Source organism: Stegastes partitus, unplaced genomic scaffold (genome assembly GCF_000690725.1).
Source record: "Stegastes partitus isolate 25-593 unplaced genomic scaffold, Stegastes_partitus-1.0.2 Scaffold622, whole genome shotgun sequence".
Taxonomy (NCBI): domain Eukaryota; kingdom Metazoa; phylum Chordata; class Actinopteri; family Pomacentridae; genus Stegastes; species Stegastes partitus.
In genome coordinates this window covers 86549-112971 of record NW_007578353.1, presented here as the reverse complement: position 1 = coordinate 112971, position 26423 = coordinate 86549, and the positions used below count along the sequence as shown (strand labels likewise).

The window sequence follows — 26423 nt, the reverse complement described above, 5'->3', positions numbered from 1 at the left end:
CGAAAAACATCTAAATATGTATCTCTGACATACAGAGATGAGGCTGCAACCTACATGTCTCTCTATCAGCTGACTTTTGACCTGGTTCTATAGCAGTTCTGTTCTCTTGTTTCCTCTTTCGTATTCTTCTAGAACATTAAAATGAATTCAGGTGTCTTGTCATATCCCCTGCTCATCTGTCTCCTCTGTCTTCAGCCCTTCAGTCACTATCTGGACATTTTCAAAAGCCCCATTTCACAGTTGCCTCAGCAGCTTATGTTGGCTTTCCAGTCTTTTCTAATAGTTCTGATATATCCTACATGATGCTAAAAACTATCAAAGTGAAGGCAAAATGGAGCAAACATGTCTACCATCAACCAAATCTGCTGTAAAAGGTAAGTAAATGGATAATTTTCATAAGTTTATTTAACGAGCATAGTATTTTTAACGCCTACATGTCCGTCCCTGCAGCTGAAAACTTGAGCAGTCCAGTGCTGTAAATGTTCTCTTCCTTCTTGACCTGATACCTCAGTGAACATTTTCCTAATAAGTATATTGTTTCACTAGTTTTAAGACTTTTTAAACAAAGCTTGGTGTCCATTTTGTAAGTTATGGTCCCATTTAGAGTAAAGTAGACAACATCACTTCCAATGTTCGCCTGTTATGTCCAGTTTCAAAAGACCAACATTTCCAATGTTAAGGCATCACAACAGTGGTCCACAAACCAGTGGATAAAGTCACTGTTGCTATGTCCATCTTTCATACACAGTTTATACATTAAATACAATTTCAAAATCTGAGAGGTAATTAAATGATATTAACCTGTGTTTATCTTCTAACACAGCCTTGGTCCACTCTGGTGAACTTCTCACTGAATGCTGAATGACTGAGTTCTTTAGTTGTGTGTGACATGGGAATAATCTGCAATGGTAGTTTCCGGAAAAACCACATCATTCACAGCTGCCGGCCTTTTTGAATGAAAATTCTTCTTTCGCCCGATGAAAGGTGGCTGAAGTTTTGCAGTGCAATATGATTTTTTCTTTTTTTTATTAATAGATAGCTCGGGAAAAAAAACCAAAACAAAACTTGTTTGACACTGAAAGCATTCTTGGAAGGCAAAAATGTCCATCTGTTATTGCTTTTTCTGTCTCCATTCAACTGCCTTGCTCTTAGGCTATAGGCAGTTGCTGCAGAGCTGGTTGCTTGTGGGTTAGAGAGAATATCAAGGCAGATGTGTTCCCCAGAGAGGGGCTGCCACGGAAATAGTCTGATATAATTGCCTCCATATATATATACCCAGGGACAGAGAAGATTACTCACACTCTGTGAGCATGTGTGTTCCTCGTGTGTTTACAGACTCACTTTCACGTCCGTTCATTAATCTGAGACTTCTGACAGATAGGTCTTGCTTTCACCTGGTTCGTATTTTCTCACTGGAGCTCCATCATGACAGCTGGAAGTGCTACCGGAAATAAGGAGAAGTGGTCGTTTTTCTGCTAAGCCATGTCTCACACACACACGGTCGCGTAACTGCGTGAACGCAGAGCATTCTCAGTGTTTATTGATCGGCCCTGTGGAGGCTCTTGCTGCTGCCCAAGTAGGCTGTGAACTGTCCTTGATAACCTATCACCTCCTCCAAGGAGGGGAAGGAGCTCAAAATTAAAGCCTTCAAGCATAAACAAACACTAATGGTACTGTCTTGGTGTCATCATGAGCCCTACCCTCACCTTCAAATCCCATATCAATAACATCGCCAGGACCTCATTCTTCCATCTTCGTAGCATTGCCCGTCTCCGCCCCTCCCTCTCTCACTCCTCTGCCAAAAGTCTTTTCCACGCCTTTATAACCTCCAGACTCGACGACTGCAATAGTATCCTCTATGGCAGGGGTCTTGAACTCCGGTCCTCGAGGGCCGCAATCCTGGAAGTTTTAGATGTTTCCTTCTTGCAACACACCTGATTCAAATGACCAGGATTGTTATCAGGCTTCTGCAGAGCTTGATGAATAGCTGATCATTTGAATCAGGTGTGTTGGAAGAAGGAAACATCTAAAACTTCCACGATTGCGGCCCTCGAGGACCGGAGTTCGACACCCCTGCTCTACAGTCTCCCCGCCACTCACCTCCAAAAACTGCAATATATTCAGAACTCTGCTGCCCGCCTTCTCCCCTACACTCGTTCGACAAAAACTTCACTGGCTTCCCGTCCACTGTCGCATTCAGTTCCAACTCCTCCTCATCACCTTCAAAGCCCTCAACAGTCTCGCCCCCTCCTACCTCACAGACCTTCTTCGACATCACTGTCCCACCCGCCATCTCCGCTCTGTCGATTCCTGCCTCCTCACCTCCATCATCAGACCTAAGCGTCAGACCTTGGGGGATCGAGCCATTGCTGCCGCCGCCCTCTGGAACTCCCTCCTCATTAGACAATCAGACTCTCTCCAGACCTTCAAATCACAGCTCAAAACCCACCTGTTTAAACTGGCATTTCCCCATTGACCAAACTCCACTATCACACCTCAACACCTCATTGTCCTGTGTTGTTTTTGTTTTTTTGGAAAGTGTCTTTGAGTTTATTAAAAAGTACTATATATTATTATTATTATTATTATTATTACTAACGTGAACTATATAAGCACACACACCAACACACACCCACCTGCTGATATGTCGAAGCCTCCTCTCAATCTCCACCAGACAGAATAGCAGCAGGTTGGATATTTCACTGTCACAACTGGAAACATGAAAGCCGTTAAGCTTCTCCACTTGTCATTTTAACGAGTCTCTCTTGTAACCTGGAAAAAAAAAACAAAAAAACTTGTCTTCACAGTGAACCTCAACATTCTGAGATGTTATAAGCAGCTCCAGCAGGCATTGTGCACAGTTTTACAGTTTTTTTTTAAATTCTACTTTTTTGTACTGCAGTTCTTTTGCTTCACAAGCTTTGTTATGTAAATGCTCTTACTTTCATGCATCACAGGCACTTTACATGTCCGTCTCTTGTCTGAATAAGTTCCAGAGTTCCCCTTCTTTGAAAATTACGACGGCTATTGGCCCCTTTTTCGCTAGAAAGTTTCACTTACTTCCAACACAGGAGCCAAAATAAAGAAATCAAATTTAGCCTTTATTTAGAGCAGTGGAGTTTGGGGAGAGACCTACAGCAAAGGGTCATGAGCGTGAGTCAAACCCATGACCGCTGCATCGGGGAACTGTAGCCCCTGTTCATGGCTCGCCCACTCAACTAGGTGAGCTATAGGGCCGCCCCTGTTTACCTGTTTTGGATAACATTACTTCAGTTCAGTTTCTGGCTGAACTTATTCTGTATGGTCTGATCTTCCAATAACCAAAATCATTGTCAAGTCTATTTCTCATGGAGCATGTCATTCATCCAGCAGTGACACTGCAGTCAGTGTTTTTCAGTTTTTTCCAATTATGTCTGACTGGTGGCAGTGTCTAATTGAGCTCTGGCAGAGGTTGAGATCCCCCTTGGGAGGAACGGGTGAGTTCTGGAAGTGCTGAGGTTGAGACGTGAAGCTCAAGTTAAGGGAACATGTGGTTGTTCTGCTGACACCAGGTCTGACATGACACAGATATTGTTCGATTCAGTGTGACTTCCACATATGGAGCATATCACTCCCCCTATCGAGAAAACATGAAGCAATCTGTTCAGAAATCACTGGGAAAGTAACATCTCGAGTTCACCAAGGTTTGGGGTCATGGTTTGGTATCTTTACTGACATGCAATCATATCAACTAAATTACAGTAGAAAAATATTAATAAAGTAAACAAACACAACAGCGTTCAGTCAAAACAGTGGACTGGTGAAGTAAATTGTTAATGTGTTGGAAGTCGGAAGAATTGGCAGCTTAATGATTTGAGTGGCTTTGAAAAGGACCCAAATGCGGTAGCACATTGCCAAAATAGCCGTTCTCCATCTATTTAGACGTCTGTGGGATGTGTGAAAAACTAGTCTAATCCATGGAGACCCCACCTTACAGCTTAGGGGATGTAAAGGATCTGCTGTTGCTGTCTTGGTTTGTGGGACCACTGCACACCTTCAGAGGTCTTTGGCATTAGTGCCTCATGGGCTGAAGCTATTTTGGTTGCATGAGTGCAACCACTACAATATCAGGTAGATGGTTAAACGGCTAATGCCCCCAAACACATCTCTCTTTGAGGTCAAATATATGCTTAATCATTTTCATTAAAAAAAAAAAAAAATTACCAGCAATTAATCTGTTAACAGTTATTCATTAACTTTACGAACACTTGTACTTTCATTTTGTATTTGCAAAACTTCTTCTGGCTGTTTGTGTTTCAACAACACTAAACACTGATGCATAAAAGATTTTGTTTTAGAATAAATTTCAAAACTCAGACATCATATTGAACACTTAAAAGAATATATAACTATTACCCTTTAGCACAGACAAACTTAAGCCAATATAAAGTTATTACAACATTTCAATGTAGGGATACTTTTCTTGATAAGTGTTATGAAGAAAGTAAAAAAAAGTTACGCTATAAGAAGGCTCATAGCATAACTATAAATCCTCAGGCATCACTACCTGCCCTAACAAAACACTGACGTTTTTTTGTGCCCCTTATGGAGAGCTCTGTGTTACAGAGAAATGAAAAGCTGACAGCAGTTAATCCTTTTTTCACACTGAAAGCTGGATGCACTCTGAACATTTGGAGATGATGACCGGCTGACCTCAGAGCAGCGCTACTCAGCAGGGAGATTTTTTGAATCCTAGCAATTTGAGCTCAGCATGCAGAGTGATGTCGCTGAGGGGAAATTGACACCTCCACATGCTTTCTGTCACTGATGGAGCAGCACCGCTGTTTTTCTGCTTGAAAAATCCCCTGGGATAAATTTATATCCCGGGAAAGCTGCGGAGATGGGAAGGCTCGAATGGAAGTTTAACTGAACCCTGACAGTTGACTTTTCACAGCTTCTTTTCTGGTTGTCGCCCCTCGTAGCATGGACAGCTAGCATTTGTACAGGGAAAGCCATCAATGCTGTGGTCACCTGGGAAAAAAAAAAAAGAGAGACAGGCTGTAAAATTCAGCCAAAGGGGCTTGGATGTGTGCTCTGAAAAGGTGGGGGAAGCTGAATTCAATCACTATGAGAAGGAAACATCCCTACTTGAGGTTCGCTGTGGCATTTCTATGAATATAGGCTGATAAGTGTTGACAGCATCTAGTCTACCAAGGTCAGCGAGTTACTGAAAACAGATTCTTCCTCTTGTTTTGAAAAATTGCATGTTATAATGATACAGTTGTGGCTTTCACCTTTGTATAGCCTGATTATTATGAAGCAACACCAGCAGACTCGCTGATAAATGGCTCATGACTGTGGGTTATTTCTTAAAGCACATCTTGATTACAGCTCTAAACAGTTGTCTGTAACAATCCAGTATTTTTGTGTAAACTACAATTATTGTAAAGTCCAACATTCCCGGAGCAGTTTCCTCTGAAACAAAGAAATTTACATTGTGAATAAAATGAAGAAAAACATTAATTTGGCATCTAAGTGTATAGTGAGTTAGGGAATAAGCACCTCCTACAATTTCTGGATTTCTGTCACATTTTGTCCTCCTTTCTCTTTTCAATGCTTGCTTTCATTCCAGCCATCCCAACTGTAAACAGAAACCAGTAATGACTGTCTTACCTAAGTATCCAGCCATCCGGTGTGTTTGTGAAAATGCCAAACAGTGTTTTTAGCTTCCAGTGACACTCAAAAGACCTTGTTTAGCAGCACATTAAAGAGTAACTACACCCTAAATCTAGTGGAATTCATCCATCCATTATCTATACACCGCTTAGTCCTCACTAGGGTCGTGGGGGGGCTATAGCCTGTCCTAGCCGACTTAGGGTGAAGGCAGGAGACACCCTGGACAGGTCACCAGTCTATCACAGGGCTACACTTAGAGACAGACAACCAAGCACACTCACATTCACACCTACGGACAATTTAGAATCACCTTTTTTGGACCTTGTGGGAGGAAGCCGGAGAACCCGGAGAGAACCCACGCTGCACGGGGAGAACATGCAAACTCCACGCAGAAAGATTCCGGTGCCCCCACCGGGACGCGAACCGGCAACCTTCTTGCTGCGAGGCAACAGTGCTACCAACTGCGCCACCTTGCAGCCCTAGTGGAATTGCAGTGGTCATCATGCGAGTGGCAGAGTTAGGATATGTTCCATAATTCTGGCTCTGTCATGCATAGACAATGGTGAACATACCATGTTGTCTGACACAGCATTGGAGAGAATCCCATCAAGAGCCTGGTTAAAATTAATCAGAGCATTTCCATGAGCACAGTAGTAAACTAACATGGCCTCTGTGGATAAATGTGTCCTGCTCTGCTCACTATACTGAAGAGAGAAAGAAAACAGCTCAGGCAATGCCAGACCAATGAGTAGCTCACAAAGGAAGAAAACAAATCTTTGTCTGAAGGAAGACTTGACAAAGTTCTTTGAATGAAGTGTGAAACTAGTTGGCAGAGTTATTTTGAGAAGAAATAAAGCTAAACTAACTAGCTGCAGAATTGAAGCTGCAGCTTGTCCTTGCATTGCGTTTGTATTGTTCTGATGACTCACTCTAGAAACAAACAGTGCATGCAATGAATCTAGCTCATAAGATCTGCATTATTGCTTGACGTATGTTCTTGGATTTGATCTTATACTGTACCATAAATTAAGAGCTTCGTAATTAACCCCAATCCACAGCTTCATCAACAAACTGAGCTGACTGTGCCCGACATCATGTGTTCCCCAGGACAAGTGTGTGTTTGTAGCATTAATATGTCTTTGGGCTGTTTTAGTACCACATTTCACTCCAACACTGGCCTTCAGCAGCAGTTTACTTATCTGTAATGAGCTGTGTTTCACATTTTCAACCCTTTCGATGGCGTTTGAGTCATTTTTTTTACGTGAGCAGCCCCAACCTGCTGCTTTTCATAAATTCACTCTTCTCCTCCTCTCTGTTGGTTAAAGGCAAAACATAGCAGCTCCATTTGGACACAGAATTGGCAAAGAAGCCCACACAAAAAGCTGTCAGCAGGAGATAAGTCGCTGCTCACTTGTGTTGCTGGAAATTGCCACTTTGACTTCCAGAATGTATTTGTCGCTGGCAGTGTTGCAACGAGCGGAAGAATAATGGTTTAATTTTTTTTTTTTTTCCCGGCGATCCCGTCCTCCTGACGCCTCATACATATGCAGCTTATGAGCTGCTCCTTCTGGTGATTCTGCAGCTCATGAAAACTTAAAATTCTCATACAACACAATATGTCAACTGTGGATCACTGGACAGAAATTACCGCGACCAATGACATTTACTGGAATGATTTTCTTTTATTTTTCTCTGGCTTGGCTGCCTTGTTTTACGAAGAATTGTTCTTTGACAGAAAAAAAAAAACGTTGTGGGAAAATGTTTGTTCCAGCAGACCCCAGTACTGCTCTAAAGCTTAAGGCCCTTTGCATGTTTAGATTCTTGTCCGTCACAGAGGTGTATGACGGATCACAAATGCATTCTGTCAGCATGGCAACCAGCCCAAACATACAATTATCATAAGAACTATATTTAGCCACAAAAAGAACAAGGAGTCTTGCACCAGATATGGCCTCCACAGCACTTTGAACATCATTCTTGGTGTTACTTTTTAAATGTACAACATGTTTGCATGGTACTGTATTTCCTTAAGTAGTTTATAGCAAAGAGTAGCTGAAAAGATGGATATGTAGGTGAGCAGTTAGATGGCTAGTGGTGTGACAACTAGCAATTATTTCCTCCAATATTTTATGTGACTTGATTTTTTTCTGCAGTATTGAGGTCGCTGTACCGGACCATCGTGGGGAAGGGAGAGCTGAGCAAGGCAGCAAAGCTCTCAATTTACCGGTCAATCTACGTCCCAACCCTCACCTATGGTCATGAGATCTGGGTAATGACCGAAAGAACGAGATCGCGGGTACAAGCGGCCGAAATGAGTTTCCTCTGCAGGGTGGCCGGGCGCTCCCTTAGAGATAGGGTGAGGAGCTCAGTCACACGGGAGGAACTCGGAGTAGAGCCGCTGCTCCTCCACATCGAAAGGAGCCAGTTGAGGTGGCTCGGGCATCTTTTCCGGATGCCTCCTGGACGCCTCCCTGGGGAGGTGTTCCAGGCGCGTCCCACCGGGAGGAGACCTCGGGGAAGACCCAGGACACGCTGGAGGGACTATGTCTCCCAGTTGGCCTGGGAACACCTAGGGGTCCCCCCGGAAGAGCTGGAGGAGGTGTGTGTGGATCGGGAAGTCTGGGCGGCTTTGCTAAGGCTGCTGCCTCTGCGACCCGACTCTGGATAAGCGGGAGAAGATGGATGGATGTTATTATTGTTCTTAAGTGTCAAAAAATACTGGAAATTCCTGAAGCTCCAGGTGACATCCTAAAATCTCTCGTTTTGTCCGGCCCTCTCTTCTCACCCTCCTCCAGTGTAGACTTAAAGCCTGTCAGTCAGGAGTGTTAGGATTGCTATACACCAGTCTTTTCCATTTCTCTCTGTCGTCTTGATTTTGGCTTGCTCGACATTGTGTAGGCTGGTTCGTCTCTCGTGGAGGTAATCGTCAATGTACTGATGCCGTCTCTTTCTTTATTTTCCCGTAGGTTTTGTTCCATAATTCTATAGTTGTAGGCTAACGCTATCAGATGATCCTGTGATGCCCGTCTAACATGTCCACACCACTGGATCTGGCTCCTTTAGATCTTTTCTGCTATTGGTGTCATTTGTAGCTGGGTGCAAAGGTCCACATTCTGGATTTTATTCATTCTTTTAACTTCATTCATCATGTGTATCACTTTCATATCTGTAGGTGTTCGTTTCTTTATGTTGTTCTTAATAATGTTTGAAGTCTCACTTCCATAGACCAAATGTGCCTCAGTATTGTATCACTTTCTTGACTTTCTTTGGCACATCCTTATTCTTTAGTAACCTATACATGAATCTGACATGTTGTGTGTATTTCTTTATGCGGATTGATGTCTGATGGGTCTGTTAGTAATTGTTCTAAATGTCTGGTGTTATAGGCTTTTTCTGAGCTTACTTTTCTTGTAGGGTTTAGCCAAGTAGAAGCTGAGCTTCTTGTTTCCCTGCAGGTGTGGCTCAAGCTTCAGACATAGTGTTTCCCACTTCACATTCTTTGCTGTTCCCTTTACTATGTTTACTTTATTTCTTTTGCTTTCATCAACCAGCCTTGTTTCAGGTGTCTTATGCTTCATTAAGTTATGAAAGGTGCTGGACTTTTCTTTCATCGCTTTCGTTCCACCATGGTGTTGTTTTCTTCCTCGTGCATATTTGTAACATATAGAGTCGGTTACCACCTTGTGTAGACGTGCCTTACAATTCTCCCAAAGGGTGCAGATGCCATTTGTTTTGATGTCACCTGCCTGTTCTCTGTTTAGGGTAGATACAAACCTCGACTTGTTGGTGTCATTCATGTTGCTGTGATTGACTTTCTTCACTTTTATTCTTGGTCTTGACTTGCAGGGTAGCAACTTGGTCTTTGTTATCACAAGCCTATTGTCTAGGTTGAGTGACACTGACGGGACAGTCTTTACATCTGTCATTGTTTGTTGGAAACGGGTTTATCAAGATTTTAAAAGAATTTAGTTCAAAAATAGAATTTCTTTGTCATTTGACCTAAAGTCAGGAGAGCTCATTAAGCTATGAACAAGTTGAAAAGAAACTGAATTGTTTATTTTATATTGAGATCACAGGAGAAACGTATGTAACAGCGACTCATTTAGTTTGTCTTCCAAGGTTTCATCCATTTTGATTGTTCAGAGTCTCAAGCATCTCAAAGACATGCTAATCGCTGAGGACACACACCACCAGTATTCTCTAAGATCACAGGCTCGGTTGTGTAACTGTCTTGAGTTCGCAAATGTATACATTAGCTATATTAGCACACAGTTTCTACATCCCACCAAGCAACAAAAATGAAATGCTGAATGATTATATGATTATAATTACAGACCAAAGCCAGGGAGATTCAATTTAAATTTAGGTTTAAACTTCACCATTAACTCTGATAAGGGATGGCAGTGATGTAGTGAGTGAACTGAATCTTTGTTACTGTCCTTTTGACAATCTCTGTTCGTGTGCCACAAGACAAACTGGTCTTCCTCAGTTGTTCTATGCTCCTAATGAAAGATATTTGTTTGATAATGAGACCCCGCTCTTCTCTGTAATGATGGTGTCAGACTCTGTCACACTTTAACAATGACTCTAATCTTGTCCTTTTGTTCTGCTTCTCATCCATCCTGCCTTCCGCTCATCTTCTGCTCTTCCTTTCTAATTGATTATTCTCTACCAACATCTCCCCTCTCATTTTTCCTCTCTGCACTCTACTTCATTTCTGTCCTCCATCATCTCTTCTCGCTCTCAGGTGAACAAGCAGCAGTTGCAGGCGGTGAAGGATCGTTTTCTGGCCTTCCTCAACGGGGATACGCAGATTGTGGCAGATGAAGCGTTCTGTAATGCCGTGAGAAGCTACTATGAGGTACAATGATCTTGTGTCTTGTAAAGAATCTTCTTTTTTCTTTCCTCACAAAAACAACCATGTATTTTTGGCTTTATGAGTCTAAGGGGGATTGGGCTTTCCTCTGGCATCGTCTTCATTTCTTTCTGTTTGTGAGCCGCAAGCAAACTGACAGACAGAAAGACAGGTGGAACAGATTTGAAGAATTATTTATTTTAAGAATAACAGACAGTTCATTTCACTGGTTCCCCATTGTGCATTCAGCAACTGTGGTGAAATTTCATGTATTTCATTGATATTAATGATGACATGTAGCTCCTGGGATATGTTCTTTCTACATTGTGCAGCTGACTGGGGCTGGTAGGAGATATAGGAGACCTTACAATACACCCACAAACATAAGCTCACATTCAGCAGTCCTATATTGGCTGTTGGTGAGCGTGTGCAGCAGCTGGCAAATGCATTTGAAAAAAGCAGCGTATGGGGACAAGGGACATCTACCTAATTTTCCAGAAAAACATTATTTAACTTGGCAAACTCACTTGGCAACGTAACCTACAAATTATATAAACATTAACTGTAATAAGCATTAAGTTAGCATGTGAAGTATGTAAAATTATTATTCCCTCTCATGTCATTGATTAAAGCTCTGAACATTAATTTTTGTTTATCAGAGAAGAGAAGTATTTCCCCTTGGATGTTTCACCGTTTTATTGCTTTTATAAATGAAATCATGGTCAATATAATTTGACTTTTTTGAGAATAATTTGCAAAAAAAACCCTCTTTGATATCGAAGTGAAAACAGATTTTTACAACCTAATGTACATTAATTCAAATCTATAGTTTTAAGTAAGTGTTTGCATAAATATTCACCCCCTTTAAAGTGACTGACTTAATTCAACAGAGGTCCAGCTAGCTGATGCCAGCAGTGTCACCATTAGTAAAATGGAGATCACCTGAGTGCAGTTGATGTTTCAAGTCTCTGCTATAATTGCAACATGAAGACAAAAGAACACTCCAAGCAACTCAGAGAAGAGATCATTGAAAAGTGTAAGTCAGGAGATGACTACAAAAAGATTTCCAGCTCACTGGACATCCCACAGAGTTCAGGTAAATCAATCATTAAGAAATGGAAGGAGCATGGCACTTGTTTAAATCTGCCTAGTGCAGGCCGTCCTCACAAACTGTGACTGAGCAAGAGCAGAAGACCGGTGAGGGAGGCCACCAAGACACCTACGACCACTCTGAAGGATTTAAAAGCTTCAGTGGCTCAGATTAGAGAGACTGTACATACAACAGCTGTTGCCCGGGTTCGTCACCAGTCAAAGCTGTATAGGAGAGTGGCAAAGAGAAAACCACTGTTCAAAAAAAAAAAAAAAAGCTCATAAAGCCATGTGGGAGGTCAAGGTCAACTGGAAGAACGTTCTTTAGTTTGATGCGACAAAAATGTAGCTTTTTGGTCATCAGACTAGACGCTATGTTTGGCGAACACCAAACACTGCACATCACCACAAACACACCAACTCTCACGTGAAGCACGGTGGTGGCAGCATCATGAAGTGGGGATGCTTCTCATCAGCAGGCCCTGGAAGGCCTGTAAAGGTAGAGGGCAACATGAATGCTGAAAAACATCACCAAGTCTTGGAGGACAATCTGACTCAGTCTGCAAGACAACTACGACTTTGAAGTTTTATTTTCCAGCAAGACAATGACCCCAAAGTACACAGAAATGATTCAAAGACAACAAGGTGAATGTTCTGGAGTGGCCAAGTCAAAGCCCAGATCTCAATTCAATTGAGAATGTGTGGCTGGACTTGAAAAGAGGTGTTCACACCCGATCCCTGTGCAACCTGACAGAGCTTGAGCTGTTTTGCAAAAAAGAATGTAGAAGAATCGCTGTGTCCAGATGTGCCAGCCTGATTGAGAACTATCCACACAGACTCAGTGCTGTGATTGAAGCCAAAGGTGCATCTACTAAATACTGGCCTGAAGGGGGTGAATATCATTTACTTTACCTGAAATATTTTTCATTAATTGAAATTATTTTGTAAAAAATCTGTTTTCACTGTGATATTAAAATGTTTTTTTTTTTTTTTTTTTGTAAATTCAAAAAACCCAAATTATGTTGATCATGATTTCATGTATAAAAGCAATGAAAGGGTGAAACTTCCAAGGTGGGAGAATAGTTTTTATAGGCATTGTACATACTTAATAATTCTTTCTGTAAATATAATCCTGTCCTGCCTTAAAATAGTTTAGATATAGCTTTACACCATTGTTTACTATAGATGCAAATCTATGAAGTCTGCAGCTATTAATTATTTTAATAATAGAGTATTTTATTGATTATTCTGTCGATTAATGAAGTAATCAGATAAAAATAATCATTATTTCATTCAATTGCTTTAGCTTAATTTAATAGTAATGTGTCGTTTTCTTTGCATATTATTTTGCTATCCCTGCCACTCATCATTTTCTTCTTTGTCTGCCTCTATCTCCATCTTGTATTCCACGCTTGGCATGCACATTCCAGCATCAAAAGCGGAAGTGAGCACGCTGTGCAACAGAAATGGCCGTGCTGGCAGAACACAGGCAGACAACGCGCTGTATCGTGCATATATAGTACAGTATATAATGGATTAAACAAAGCCTCAAGGCAGAAAATTTTGCCTTGAGTTGCTCAGGGAAATGCTTCAGCCCTAACTGTAACGCTGCACAAGAAGTGATCAAAAAGTTCTGAGACAGTGCATGTGCTGGAGCATGTCGTGGTCACACATATGCATGTGTGAGCAGCAACTGTCATGAGTCAGGATGTTGTGTGACACCATGCTATTAACAGCAGGACCTAAGGACCTGTGTTCCACTCATTTTTGTAACCACGGTTGGGTGCGCATTTCTAATTTCTTCATGGACCACAAAGTGGAGCAGAATGGAAAACATCACATTCTGTATTCATCAGCATCCTGAATGATCCAACCTTCATACAGGGGATTATCGCTGTTGACAAGGGATGGGTCTGCAGCTACCACTAAGAGAACAAACAGCATTTTTTTTTTTTTTTACTGTGGGTGCACCAGTGGCATGCTTGTTTACTTCAACATTGATGTGGTTGTTCCTCAGGGTTTTGTCCCCCGGGGTTGGACTGTCAAAGCAGATCTCTACTGTAACTTTCTGAAGTGTTGGAAGGAGAACATTCTCTGTAAATGACCTGAACTGTGGTGGCAAATGGATACTCTAATTCACTATGTGCACAGTCACAGTGTCGTGGTTAGGCACAGGTTTTGTGAGTGCTGCATTATAGACTAATGCAATGAGGATGATGGCGAGCAAAGTGTTAATCTGACTGAGAACTCTAGGACACTACACATGCCGATGTGGTGGCGATCTGTCAGTCATAAGGTAATCAGTCAGTCACTTAGTTACCGCCCCCAAAACAAAAACAAAACCATAAAAAACATACACAAAATAAACAAGCACCCTGCTTTGTCATATGTTTTACTCTATATGGCACCATAGTTTGCAAAATGAACATGCACTTAAGGGTTTATCATCTCCAAGCAAATGTACTGATGCAATCTTAAATCTATAGTCTCAAGGTTCTTTGTGGCTTTAAACTGTCCACTGTTAGGTTGTGGCCCTGGAAGCGTCCTGCCTTGGACGTCCTTCACACTTCTGGTGACAGAGTGGTTGTTGAGCTCCTATGACACAAAGTAATTTCATCTGTTGCTAGCGTCAGGCTGAAACAGATTAGAAAATCGATCCACCAGCTGTTCTCTATTGTATTGGTGCTCAATGTCACCAATCTTTCTTTCTTTTCCTTTTTTTTTTTTTTTTTTAAAATTTTACCTAACTTCCTCTGCTCCCCCCCTTGACCACTTCAGTATGAGTTTTTTCACTAAGGTTTTTTTTGAGACATTACTGAAGAATTACTCATGAATTTTGGATCATGTAATCGTTACGTAAAAGTAGTTGAAAGCCCTGTGATGGACTGGGGACCTGTCCAGGTGTCCCCTGCCTTTACCCTGAGCTAGCTGGGATAAACTCCAGCTCTCCCATGACCCTAGTGAGGATTAAGCGGCATATAGATGATGAATGGATGGATTGTTTAAAGCCACACAATATTTTCTTTTCCTTCTTTTTGGATTGTGTTTCTCTAAGGTTGTCAGTATTTGCATAGGAACCTGTCCTCTTGCTTTTCCAAAGACACTGACACAAACCCTCCCCTGTCAGCTTGTCTTTCCACCTCTAAACTGTGGGAGGACAGCTGTGAGAAGAGATTGCAGTGAATTTCCTCACTCCTTTTTTCCCCATTTTTACACCCTGTCTCTCTGTTATCTCTCACTCCTCTGCCGGCATCTCTCCCTCTATCGTCCCTCAGTTTTGTGTTCCCCTGCTTTATAAGCGCCTATCATCTGGTATAAGATGAAGATCTTATCAGCCGCTTGCAGCTCGTCTCCTTAATTGCCAGCAAGTGTGAGACGAGAAGATCTCATGGAATCTCTCTGTGACAGAGCTAGTTTCGCTGCAGAAAGCCGTCAGGCCAAATGATCAACGTTACATCATGTGCTCCTTAGTGGACATCAGTGTTCGGATGAGATCAGGCACAAAACACTGTTCGTGTTTCAGATGTCCTCCTGAGACTTCAGTGTTGGTGTCAGAGCATCACTTATGTAGTATCACCACCCTGTCCACATGTAATGACAATGCTGTGGATTTGAGTTGTTTACCATGAATTGTGTGAAGTCACATCAGGTGTTCCACATGAGGGAAGAGGGTCGTCATCGTGGAGAACGGTGTGATCTATTTTTGACTTTTCACCCTGCTCCAAATCTGCCCGATTGACTGTTTAAAGATAGTAAATCCAATGAGTGTGGGAGCTGCTGCAAAAGAAGCATAGAATCGTGACGTTGGCTTCATGACTGTCACAGGTTGTAGCTGACTGTGTATTTAAAGATCATAAATGAGCTAATGTTAAAGAAAAGAAAAAAAAAACATCTGTGTATGTAGGTGCAAGTTATTCCTCTGAGCCATGGTGCTCCATTGTGTTCCAAAACCTAGTTCTGATTGGGCTGTGCATGCTGCAGCGATCGCAAACAGTGTGGTAGTGCTTCTGTTGTGGACTCAAACCTGCCATTTAGTTTCTGCAAACATACTAGATTTAGTTCTGAGCGGCATGCCCTGAGGCCACACACAATAAATACATACATTATTTATGTAAGAGCTGACTAATGCAGGAGAAAATAGGATTTTCTTTCATTTAAACATATTCCTTACACAGTCATTTATATACCTTCTTTGAGATTAAAAGTACCCTGCAGATATCATGGCTGCAAGAATTTACATTGCAGCAAGATGCAAAGAAGGGTAGGCAAGCTGACACCCTTAGTAACACAGGTTCTCTGCTGGGTTCAATTTACTGTCATTATAGGACTACATTGTACACGCTATGTTGCCTTACACTGGGCTGTGCATCTCGCTGCAAAAGGCTGTGATAAAAAAGAACACCACCCAACAAGATTCACCATCATTATCAGCAGTGGAGGAGAGTGTAGTGTCGATGGATGTGAATCATCAGCAGAGGAGGTAGAAACTCTGAACTGGAAATCCGACAGGAGGAGAGACAGCTTGAGAGTCAACAAGATTTCACAGTTTTCATGCAGATTTTCTTCCTCACACAAATACATCATTATTGTAAATGCCTTTTTTTTCTTTTAGTGGAACTGTACAACAAGATGCTGCATTAGCGTCTTCTCACTAAGCTGGATGTGTTTCATTCTGTGAGGTGAGCCACTTCAGATCTGAAACTTGCAAGTTTCATTCAGATCTTACAACAAGATGCTGTTGCCTTAAGGCTGACAGATGACAGACTATGAGCATAGGCAGTAAAAAAAAAAAAAAAAAAGGGAGGACAATATAACTCACAGACTGCACATTTAGCTGTATAGTAACCAGATATGATTTAGCAGACTTGTGTCAGACAGCAGCATAAATGAGCTGTACTCAGGCTTTGGTGTAACCTGATACATTATAAGTTGTATATATGTATAGATGACAGGGTCTGGTTTTGTTGGTTGGCTAGGGTCTTTCTATGCGGAGTTTTGGGTTTTTTGCAGGTGCTTCTGCTTCCTCCCACAGTCCAAAGACATGCATGGCAAGTTAACTGATTCTAGATTGCCAGTAGATGTGAACTGTTTTTTTTTTTTTCAAGCTCTGTAATGAACTGGCCACCATTCAGACAGCTTTCTCGCTCAAGGTCTCCCCGGGACCCCTAGAGCATAGGTGTCAAACTCAGGCCTGCAGGCCAAATCCGGCCCACAGTGTAATTATATTTGGCTCTCGAGATAATATCAGATGTTTGTTAGAGCTGGCCCGCTGGCACTGCTAATACAACATATCCCAGAATGCTCTGCTAGTGCGTTGGTGCATCAGTGAAGACCTGCAAGCGTCTCCTCCCCCTTCTGTTGACATTCATTGGCAACTCTCGACATTCATTAGCAAGCTAATATTGCCAGTCACCTCGGGAAAATTTCAGCCATCCCTCACAGAAAATGGTCAAACGAAAGATGGAAAACAGGAGCTTATTCATTGAAATACAATTAAGAGCCTAATACCACTGATGTATCTTCTATTTGAACTTTGATTTCTCATGTGTTCATAACTTTATGCTTTGCTTGTTTCAGATTCCATGTTTAAGCAAAACTGAAGTTTGTTTCCATAAGAAAAAGTTTATCATTATATATCTGGAGAGAAAGGAAAACGGGCACAATTATAGTTAATTTTTCAACAAATATTGAGTTTAGTCCCTTTTTTAAAAAACATATTTTGGCTGACTGTGTATTGGACACAGTTTGAACCCATGCCCTAGAGGATAAAGTGGGTGTAGTTAATGGATGGATGGATTTGTTTTTTTTTTTTGTTTTTTTTTTTACAATGGTTAGCTAATTATGTTTGAACTGTTGATGTTAGAATAACTGATGGACAGCTGATAAGAACATTGAGCAATGTGGGGTTAAAAAAATGCATGTTGACTCATCTACTGCATGTCCCACTTGTAACCGAAGCAGTTGCCCTAATAAAGCAAAATCAAGAAAAGTAGCAAGCTGGCAAGCCGTACTGATGAGATAGACATGATGACAAAGGCTTCATGTGTTAGGTTTGACTTAGGACAGTTTCTGTTCTATGTTATCTGAATATTTTTGGAAAAGTAACAGCTGCTTTAAGTAGGTAGGGGGTTGTTCTATTTATTGGTCATTAGAAGACCTGTATAATCAGTCATATTGTTGTGTGTCTACTGGGCAGTAAGGGACTCACTAAATAGGCGGTTGAAAAAGGGTTATCTGCAAATTCTTTGAACAGTAGTGGCTCCAGAGTACTCTGTTCAATGGAAGATGAGAAACAGTCACTCAGGCTCTTGAAAGTTTTCAGATCTAGTGAGATGTGACAAGTGGCTAAGTTGGGGACGCTGTGCCCTTCCTCTACTACACTAAATGGAACAAATGTAGAACGTGGGAGAGCAAGAATGTCAAACAAAATGTCAGAGGCTTGGTGCTTATGACAAATACTGGAAATGATATTACAAGTCCCCAGTGACATTCGCACTGTGACATGTTGTGAAGATGCCAAGACCCTCCAGGCATCTCTATATTGTGACAGAAAAATTCTGAACAAGGTACCGCAGATATGTATTCGTGTCTGTGTGAGCGGTACTGAAGAATGATTGTCAGCCTGTCCGCCCTACATTCTGTACATGAGTAAGACTTCTCCACACCTACTGACCACACTGACAGTGAGTGTTGTGGATGATTGTGTTCCATAGGGGACTATGAATTGATAAGTTGTTATTACTGGCTGTCCTGCAGTCCTAATGGCTGATTCTGTCAACTCTGTCTCGTACCACACCACTTATCTCCTCTCTGTCCATCACTCTCATCAATTAACACCCAAAAGCTGCTGTGCTGGAGACCAGCACGACTGTGCGGCTGTTTTTCTAATTAGCATCTTGTCCATAACTCAGCTCTTTGGCATTGCTGCACAGTGACATGCCGGGCCTGATGAGTTCTATAATTCTGACCATTTATCATTCGGTTTCTGCAGCATCTGACCACTGTGTGTGATGCAAAGGCTTGCTGCCCACAGTAAGTAATATTGCTATGGCAGGAGTTTCTCTGAAAGGACTTCAGGTGATTTATGACTGTCTACCTGAATGAATATAACTGATACATTTAAACAAAAGAACACTTTGCAAATATCAGATTAGTTTATTTACCTCTTGTCAGTGGAATGGTGGAATCGAAAGTCTTAAAACAGGTAAAAGACACTATTTTTCCCATTCGTCAAGCCATTCCTGAACAATGTTTGCAGTGTAGCAGGAAGCATCATCCTGCTATAGAGGTAACTGCCATCAGGGAGTTCTCTGAACATGAAGCATAGATGTGGTTTGCAGCAATGTTTAGGTACTTGTCCAAGTAACATTCGCATGAATGCAGGACCCAAGCATTCCCAGTAGAACATTGCCCAGAGCATCACACTACCTCTAGTTTGATTCTGTAGAACATATTGGCCAGGCTGCACCATACTATCATTCGACTATAAGAGGAGACACTCTGGCTTGTTTGTGTTTCCTTCAGCAATCAGAGTTGTCATGGGCGGGGCTAAGTGAAGGCTGTGGCTTTGGTGAACATGACTCTGAATAATAATAATAATAATAATAGTGGATCATGTTTACATAGTGCTTTTCCAGACACTCAAAGACGCTTTACACTGTCAATTATTCATTCACACACATTCATTCCAGTGGTGGTAGCTTTGATTGTAGCCTGACAGAGGCGTGGCTGCCATTCTTCGCCTACGGCCCCTGCGACCACCACCTCAAACAATCCATTCGTACACGTTCACACAAGGTGGGTAAAGTGTCTTGCCTTAGGACACAACGACCATGACACAGGATACAGGGCGGAATCAAACCGCTGACCGTCCAATCATTGACCGACTTGCTCTACCACCTGAGCCAACTCCAGAGAAACACAGTTCTATCCAGAATATATTCCTAGTGGGTTGTTTCATTGCCAGTTTATTCATTTTCTCTCCTATTGATCTTCTTACATACACCGTTCTGTCTCTAAGTGGGGCTCATCAGTACGGTGACTCATGGCTGTGCAGCAGTGTTACAGAGGGATGCTTTCATTTACATCACAAACTATCTTTAGCAGTGTGCAGGCTGCAATGAGCACATAAACCTGATCATATCCAAGTCTTATTTTGGCTTGTTATAAAATTAGTAATGGAATTATCTTAACTACTGACAGCTGAAATGACTTAACACAGATGCAGTTTGCCATTTTAAACTGTGGTGATCAGTGCCAGCTAAAATGAGATGCAGCTTCCTGGATGTGTTGATCTTTTCTATTGAGAGAGAAAGATGCAGAGTTCAGAACAGAAATGATCCTATTTTTATTAACTTTATTTTAGATAGTAATGATCTATTGAAATCTGCCTGGTTGGGCCTCAGTACAGATCGTCCTCATATGTGTTCATACCCTCCCATTAAAGAAGGGAAAAAAAAAAAGCTGTCACTGAAATAAGTTGAAATTGACAAAAGTAATAATAAATCAAAATTTAATAAAAATCATGACATTGCGTTTGAAGGTTTTGAGGTTCAAAAGAAATGTTAAAACAAACAAACAAACAAAAAACACAAGCAAACAAGCATGATGGGACTCGAAAACTAACATTTTGTTAAACAACCCTTTGAGCCAATCACTGCAATCAAGTGTTTTCAGTAACTCTCAGTCAGACTTCTACACCTGTTGACAGGTACTTTGGTCCAATGCTCATCAGCAAAGTGCTCCAATTTGTCTGGGACAGTTTTTTGTTTTTTTAGATTATTATTTTCAACCACAATGTTTCTAGTTATTTGAGTGACTATCGGGAATTTTGCCTTTTCTTTAATGGGAAGGGTATGAATAAATTTGATGACTGTACTTGGGACATGTCTAGTTCAAAGTCTTTCCGTGAGCAGTAGGCCTGTGTGCAGTGAACAATTTAAAGAAATTAATAGGATTTAGATCGTTCTATTTTATAAATTCATTTCAGGATTGCTTTCTTTGGAAGGCCACAATTGCAAAAACAAGTGCAATATTTATTAAAGATCACCGCATATTTGATCAGATACCTAAGTAATAACGAAATGTTGATAAGTCTGACAATGTTTTAAATCTGACAGATGACACCCAATGCTACGGTTTACACTAATATAATTGAGCTCAAGAAAATGTAACCACAGCCTCACCAGCTGACTGGATGAAAAAAAATCTCACTTTCACAGATTAATAACAAACATTGGTTTTAAAGAATAACTGGACAAACTAAGTTCAACTACAGCTTCAAAGTGGGAGTTTCCAAATACTGTTCACTTCATGTCCAGGTGGGTGGTAAGAAAAGACTCACAGTTCTCCATCTATTTTTGTCTTTCAAAACCTAAAACACAGGGTGGCCTCTTGGAGTAAAACCTTTATTATACACAAGCATGCCAAGAACATGTTAACCAGAAACAATGCAAGAGGTTCTTTTTGCTGTTTTAGTTGATCACAGTTTTCTTTATACCTGATGAAAACAGCACTGTCCACCAAACTTTACTGAACTATGTACAGACTGTCAAGACTGAAATAAAATAGAATTCAATTAACATTGGCTTTTTTTTCTTTGCTCCTGCTACATTTTTACTCACTGTGGGCTCATTTTTCACTGCAACCTAAAGTTCTGCTCCTCCATGCAAAAGGCACAGCCATGACTCACAGCAGAGACACTTTAGAAGTCTCCTCCTTTGTGCAGTATTAGAAAGTTATATTGCCATTAATTGTAGCAGGAAAAAACAAAAGTTAGATTTTTTTTTAGTTTTAGATAAACTTGAGATGTTTTACTGCTTGCATTTTTAGTTTGCTTCTACACTTGTCACCTATCTGCTCAGCCGGCAGTTTAGCACAGTTCAGCCAAACGGGCCCTTAATTTTTATCATATGCCTGTTGGTCATTGCTGAGTCAGTAATGGTTTCTCAGTTGCACTGCTGAATGTGGAGGTTTTTTTTTTTTTTTTGTTTTTTTACATCCCCAGTTTAAAGCAAACAATGTATTGTTGACATTTTTAATGAGACATGTAGAACAGTAAAGTAAGATTTTCTGTTAGTTCCCTTTGAAACCCATAGTCACACATTAGTAGTTTAAGGACCATTGGAAAGTTGAAGATGCAATGATTGTGCCTTTTTTAAGTTTCTTTCTATGATATATACAGTCGTCACTCGATAATCCGACTCTTAACAATCCGAAAACCTTGCTATCCAACAGGTTTTTAGGAATAACCAGCGAAACCCATAAAAAACAGCCTTAACATACTGACAGCCTTGGATTCAGACTCCAACATGACATTTTATGTCACAAATAAGGATAACGGTGTATTATCTGACTGAACAATCCGACAGATTGGTTGCGTTCAGACTACAAGACTTAATGGTTAATTCAGATTTTTTTGTGAAATCCGATTTTTTTGTGAGTTGGTTCACATTTCTAATTAAATACGACTTGTATGTGATCTGCTGTGTGAACTTCATACGACCCAAAAGTGTCCCGCATGCGCAGAAGAGGACACAACGTCACACACAGCGAGTTTGCTCAGTGTTTACGGAAGTAAACACGGATGGTAACAGTGGAGCGTATCTGCCACTCCCCCGCCGCCGCCGCCACCACCACCCTTGGTGGAAACAGAACTGTGACCGCTGTTCTAAACTGGCATGTGTGTTCCACATACCAGTTTAGAATAGCACCACTTCCACCCCAGGGGTGCACTCGGATGGGGTGGAAGTGGCCGGAACGTGCAAAATCGCACCGGTTAATTGTGCGTGAAATCTAGTGATGCATAGTGTTCTAACAACACACTAGTTATTATAACAACTATGAACAATATATATTAACAACAAATGACCCTTCAAGCATCAAGCCATCCTTGTATCTCGACTTCCGTCTTGACAATCTGACAGCCTTGCTATCCGACAAAAAGGTTTTACATTTAGTGTCGGATTGTTGACTCACCACTGTAGTGTCATTTTGGCAGTTCTATTTTTTAAAATAGCATGCCTCTGAAGGCAGGGTTCAGAAGCTTTAATCTGCTCGATTTCATACTTTCATAATAAATGTGAAGTCAAAGTTGTAAAGTTGAAATGAATGAAAAGCATGCTTATTGCCAGTCAATTGAGTAGCACTGGTCTGTAATCAGCAGACAGGACTACCCTCTCATTTATTTAGATAATTACCTGTTCATCTCAATGACAGCGTGATGATAAAACATTTATTGGCCAGTCGCTTCAGACGTGTTTATTACTGACCTGCTCTGACCACAAAGATGTCTTTTGGTATTCATGTCTTTCTTGGCACACTGTGCTGTGTATGTATGTGAGTGTGTGAGAGAGACTTGGGGGAGCAATAGGAAATGAAATCTTCATCCATCAGTTGGTCCATTGAGAGATGAAGTAGTCTTAATTGCCTCTGTCTTGCTTTTTGCAGCGTGGAGTTGTAATGTGATGGATTACAGATACAGAGGAGGTGATTTAATTTTATGTTAACAGTGGGAGAAAACCTACACAGTTGTTGTTTTTTCCACATGAATTTACTGCAGTCATGATGGCAGTTAGGAAACTTCAGACATGTTGGCAACAACAACAACAGGGATTGCTTACTTTTTATTCGTGATTTAATGCATGCTTGTCCCCTATGATCTCATTAGGAGAAGGGCTGGGTTTCAACATGTTGAGTAAATGAAACGTCTCATGAATTTAATCCAAAAACATATACTACTTTATACCTGTAACGGACTGGGTAGCAGAACATTCCAAAGCAACACAAAGAGAATCCAGAGACCCTTTCCCACAGTTGTAAATTTGGTACGAAACCGTTTTCAGAAGAACCCAAAACTCACACCTAAATGGAACATCTGCAGATCAGATGTTTACTACAGAATGAGCACTTCCAGCCCTCTTGGAGACAACTGGATGTCTCCCACCTCCACCAGAACCTGATAACGGACATACACACAAGATCTAGACTCAATCCATCATACCAGGCTGAGTAGGACCAGTATTGAAGAACACATTGAATCTGAAGTGTTTGTGGAAGATGCACAACCAAGAGACTTATCGTTGAATGCATATGCTTGTGTTCTTAGTTATAGTCTTATATTATGATCATCTTAGGAACCATGTGATATAAACACATCATGTTTGATGTTTAATCATCTATTTATTGGTGTTTTAGATCTATGATCGTCATAGATATCTACCAAGAGGATTTGCACATTTAAGAACTTGACTCAAATTAAGTTCTGAAGGTATTTGGCCTCTGACCTCTCCTGGACAGTGAAGCTCAAGACCACCCCTTGAGATGGATGCAGCCATAATGGGTTAGATGCTGATTTGAATTTGGCTTCAAAAATTACTGTATAAAAGAAAGTCAATGGAATGCAACAGGGGCTTTTTCTTATGTTTTGTTGGGCTTAAACAACTCTGGCTTTTCTTCAATTAAAGTTGGGCTTCTTAAGTTAGCTTTTATAATGCAACCGAGCAAATGTTTTCTTTATAACTATGAGCTTAGACTCTTAGTGTATATATACAGTATCTATTAGGGTTACCAATACTGAAAAAATGTGACTCTACACACTCTAGATAGTTTTTCTTTTTTATTTATACTTACATTTTTGACAGCCTCTACAAACGCAGCATTTTCACAGTACTCACTGCACAGTAGCTCTAGAGGGATACTTAACCATGCTGAGGGTATCTTTGAACAACATGCTGACAACTTGCTCATCTGTATATCATTACTGAGCCATGCTATATCTATTTTATTAAACAAGTATGTCACGTGGCTCTTGGTTGGACCTGAGTCAGTCATGACTCTCAGTCACAGACTTATTAGTTTTTTACAGCATCAGTTGCAAACAATTGTTTTTGGTGACTTTTTTTTTTTTTTTTTTTTTAATTTTTGTTGTATTTGTTTGCAGTTTGACATGTAGAGAAGTCATTTTGATGAAAGAGGACAGTTTCAAGCTTAGATTAGACAAACAGACTCGCTCCTCACTCATGTTCAAGGTCCAATGGGGAGTTGAACATCCTATGATTCATGCTGCTTTTATAGCATGAATGCTTATTTCTAGCTCTGATAAATGCTACATTTTTTTGAGTTATTTAAAGATTAAATGCCTTTCAAACCTGCCAGCGCGTTTGGGGATTCAGAGGGTTAACATGAATCACTATGGAAAAGGGCACCTAGAATTATTAGAGATATCTTGCCTTCAGTAATCCCATGCAGAAAAAAACACACCAGTTCTATCAAATAGCGGCAATTTATATTTATGAAGGGCATGTTTTAGTCCTGGAGTTGCAGGTGTGTGACCTGTAATTTAGTGTTTTAAAGCAGCTGGAGTCCAGTGCTTCAGGCGTGTGACATTTCTGGAGCCCAGCAGGACACTGCTGCTGCTTCGACTGTAAGTGGGTCCAGCTCCCAGATTTTCTGTACTATAATGGAGGATTTTTCTCTGTCAGCCTCTGACCTCACATCTGCTGGTAGTGTTCAGCATTAGACTGCTCTTAGTAAAGACTTGTTTGACAATGGAAGCTTGCAGTTATTATCACAGCTTTAATCAATACGGAAAATATAACAGTGGTGGGTAAACAAAGGCAAGAGATCACTGGTTCAAAAGCAAGTCAAAAGTCAACATCATCACAGGGTCAACAGTTGTGGAAAATAAGTCCAGTTGAAAAGTGTGTTATATAAAAAATGTATACTTTCTGACTGAAAAATCTTGGATCAGGTCTCCTAAGCCTGAGACTTTTTAAGAGTTCATGAGAAATGTTTTTAAGTTTTGAAAAAACAAACAGTGATCAAAGAATTTCCACCGAATTTCCAACATTTACATGTTAAACTTCAAAATCTCTTATCTTGTGGAGTGATATGCTGAAAGCCTTAAAATATTTATTAATAAATTAAACATGAATCGCAGTTGAACTTTATTTAGTTAGTTAGTTTTTAGTGTAAATTTATAGTTAATGTCCGACGTTTCCTAATTCCTAATCGATCTAAATGCCAAATCCAACTCTAAAAAATCAAATAATTGGAAGACATCAAAGTTGTCCAGACCTGTAAACTACAACACTTTTCTCAGAGGAATAACACTGTTGCATTTTGACTCTTAGGTCATCTGAAAGCTACTTAGGTAGTTACACTGCAACCCCCTTCAATGTCCCAACCTCAGGTTAACAACATCCATATATCCATCCATCCATCCATCTATCCATCCATTAGCTATGCACTGCTTAATCCTCACTAGGGCCACGGGGGGGCTGGAGTCTATCCCAGCTGACTCAGGGTGAAGACAGGGGACACCCTGGACAGGTCACCAGTCTATCACAGGGCTACACTTAGAGACAGACAACCAAGCACACTCACATTCACACAGTTTAGAATCACTTATTAACCTCAGCATGTTTTCGGAGAACATGCAAACTCCAGGCAGAAAGATCCTGGGAGTCCTATCCAGGGGTCTTCTAGCTGCGAGGCGACAGTGCTAACCACCGAGCCATCTTGCAGCCCAGGTTAACAACATTATTATATATAATCAGGCCTTTAGGTGGACATAGATAAGCCACTGTTGCTACAATCTCAGTTGATTTTGAAACATGTAGTACTATAACATATGTAAAAAGATGTACATTTTTAAGTTCTTTGCTAAGAAATCAGTCCTGGAACCAACTAAAAATCTGTGAAAATCAGTTGCAACTGTAATGAGGAGGTATAGAAGACGTGAGACTGCCACTAATCAGACTGTTCTTCAGGAAATGATGCCATGAACAGTGTGCTACGGCACAACCTAGCTCTGAAAAATTCA

At 40.9% G+C, this 26423-nt stretch overlaps 1 protein-coding gene across 1 annotated transcript in view; it reads left to right on the top strand.

Annotated features, from left to right (window-relative positions):
* LOC103363007 (calcium-dependent secretion activator 2-like) overlaps positions 1-26423 on the top strand; it is a gene marked incomplete at its 3' end in the record, with an annotated part of 161414 nt that overhangs the window by 49466 nt on the left and 85525 nt on the right. Inside the window, exon 2 of the mRNA XM_008289577.1 lies at positions 10403-10516. Within this exon, the coding sequence (XP_008287799.1) occupies positions 10403-10516 (114 nt within the window). The remainder of the gene's footprint in view (positions 1-10402; positions 10517-26423) is intronic.